The following is a 2325-nucleotide window of genomic DNA, read 5'->3' as shown; positions in this document are numbered from 1 at the left end:
CCTCTGACGCCCAGCACCCTGCCCTGCCCCTCCAAACCCCCACCACCCCTTCAACCCCCCCAGCGCCGATTCCCAACTGATCTAAACAGACATAACCTGCTCCAAGCTCAAATGGAAGCATCCATGCAGGGCCATGCCAGCTTCTCTCCAAGTCCACACAGCCCTCAGCGACCCTAGACCCAGCAGTGCAACAAGACACCACAGACCCGCCAGCCCCAGCCCCAGCCATGTGCCTCCCGCAGGCCTCGCTCCGCTGGCAGTGAGCTCAGGGATCCTGCTTCGGGATTGCAGAGGAGCTGATGGGTGCTGGGTGCCTGGTCCCACCGAACATCCCCTTTGCCACGCCCAACCCACCCCGCCTTGGGCTGGTGTCTGCTCTCGCAGTCGCCCCGTTGCTGCTGTCAGCACCTCGCACAACACGGCCCTGCTCCATGACTGGGGCTCCGAGGCCCTACCACAATACAGAGAACAACAAACACCACAGGGAGCCAGTCCCGCCTTGTGAAAATCCTCGCAATTGCTCGGCCATGGATCTGAACTCTGCAGCCCTGCGCTGTGAGGACACAGAAATCACTTACCGGTACTTGGGGACTTTCATCTGGGTGGCTGGCTTTTCCTGACTATTGGACGGACGGGCCTCTGAACAGTAAAAGAGAAACAGTACTATCAGGTAACTGAGCCAACACACCGGACAACCCATCCTGCACCGGCTGACCCTGCTCTGTAGATCTACTCTGCCATTGGGCCAGCATGGGTCTCTTTATAGAGGCTGTCACATGCTCCCGCATGCCCGTAATGTACATCATTGCTCTATAGCGTAACTCATTCTGTGGCATCAAAATTTCCACTAGCGTAATTTTCAACCTGCATGCGCCTTGCAGCCTGTGTCGTAACCAGCTGCGCTGCAACTTCCACACTGCGGTGACCTTTTGCTTCCTGTGTGTCACCTCGGAGGGAATGAAAACTACAGTCAGAGAAACGCAGCTAAAATTAAAGCCGGAGGGGAATTTGTTTAGAAATGAGCTGGGGTTTCACCTTGTTACAACTAAACTCTCACTTATTCAAAGAAAATCAAAATGCCCCTGATCGGCCGTGGGCTGGCTCTGTGGCGTGCCGCTTGCTTGCCCACTACCGAGATCTCTATACATCAGCCCATTTTCTGGCTTTAGAATACGGTCGTCGTGCTGCAAACTTCTGTCCTGTCTCGGAGCTGCGTCTCAGTCTATCCCGGCGGGGTGGCTGCCTCCCGGATCCAGCTACAAGGAGATGAAATGCACTCTCGGCAAAAGAGGAAGGAAAAAAGCCCCATAGAGCCGCAAGACCCAGCAGAGAAGTAGCAGAAGAGAGAACCCTTCGCAGCTGTAGCTTGCTGATGGCAATGCAGTACCCAGGCCCGCCTGCGGCTCCGGGTCGCCCATTCTTCGCCTGCCTCCTGTCTGATTTCTTGCCAAGCTTCGCCCGGCTATTTATGCTGCTTGGAGCGAGGGGAGGTGTGGTCACACCTGGGAGGGCTGGCTTGGCTGGGAGCTGTTGTTGCACAATGCTGCGCCAGGCGGGAGGGACTGGCTGGTATTCGAGCACACTCAGCTCCACGTGCAAACCGTGCTGGGTGGGAAGCTAGAGCTGCCAACTCAGGGAAAAGTCATTGCCAGAATCTCCCACGCTGGCAAACTGGGGCCGGCTGTCAGGGCGCTGGGGCCAGAAGGCAATACACGCAGCACTCCGGCATGGCCCCCCACCCAACACGGCCCTGATCACCTGTAATGGGGCTCACAAAGGCCAGGTGGAGACCAGGGAGAGAGGCACCAGGCTGACAGTCACAGAGGCCTGCAGGCAGCCACAGCTATAAAGGAGGGAGGACTGAGCGAGATGGGGAGGCAGGAACGCCTGGGATAGTGGAGGGCAACAACCGAGCCAGGCTGCCTCTAAGGAACTGATGGGGAGACAACAGACGCCCTGGAGTTTAAGGGCTGATTGACCCATTTTAGGGCTGGGCCAGTTGGAGGTGGCTAGAGGGAGATAGTTAGGAGACGGCCCCAAGAGCATCTGACGAGGCAGTCCCAGAAGTGGGGTGGATGTAACCGTCGCTGCAGTGCAAAGAGCGATGGGTGAACTGGCTCCTGCACCAGCCGGCTGACTCGCCAGCACAACAACAGGCGCAGCAACAATCGCTTGCGCAGATGGCATCGCACCAGCAACAGTCGTCCCAATGGTTGGCGGGCCTGGGACCTCCCGCTGCTCTTTGGGGACCCGCCGCCATGCAGAGCGTGTCCCCGGCATATCCGGGCACCACTCCGACCCTGATGACAGACAACAGAGTCATTC

The 2325-nt window shown here is 58.0% G+C and overlaps 1 protein-coding gene across 1 annotated transcript in view; it reads right to left on the bottom strand.

Moving 5' to 3' along the window:
* The window catches only part of LOC112124797 (interleukin-36 receptor antagonist protein-like), a 2923-nt gene extending 1505 nt beyond the window's left edge, over positions 1–1418 (bottom strand). The window contains exons 1-2 of the mRNA XM_024223269.2: positions 1388–1418; positions 579–639 (exon numbers count right to left, since the gene is read on the bottom strand). Coding sequence (XP_024079037.2) covers positions 579–639; positions 1388–1418 — 92 coding nt within the window. The remainder of the gene's footprint in view (positions 1–578; positions 640–1387) is intronic.
* Between the last annotated feature and the right edge of the window lie 907 nt (positions 1419–2325).

Source organism: Terrapene carolina, unplaced genomic scaffold, assembly GCF_002925995.2.
Source record: "Terrapene carolina triunguis isolate 2854851 unplaced genomic scaffold, T_m_triunguis-2.0 Scaffold51, whole genome shotgun sequence".
Taxonomy (NCBI): domain Eukaryota; kingdom Metazoa; phylum Chordata; order Testudines; family Emydidae; genus Terrapene; species Terrapene triunguis.
This window is presented reverse-complemented; position numbering and strand designations above follow the sequence as displayed.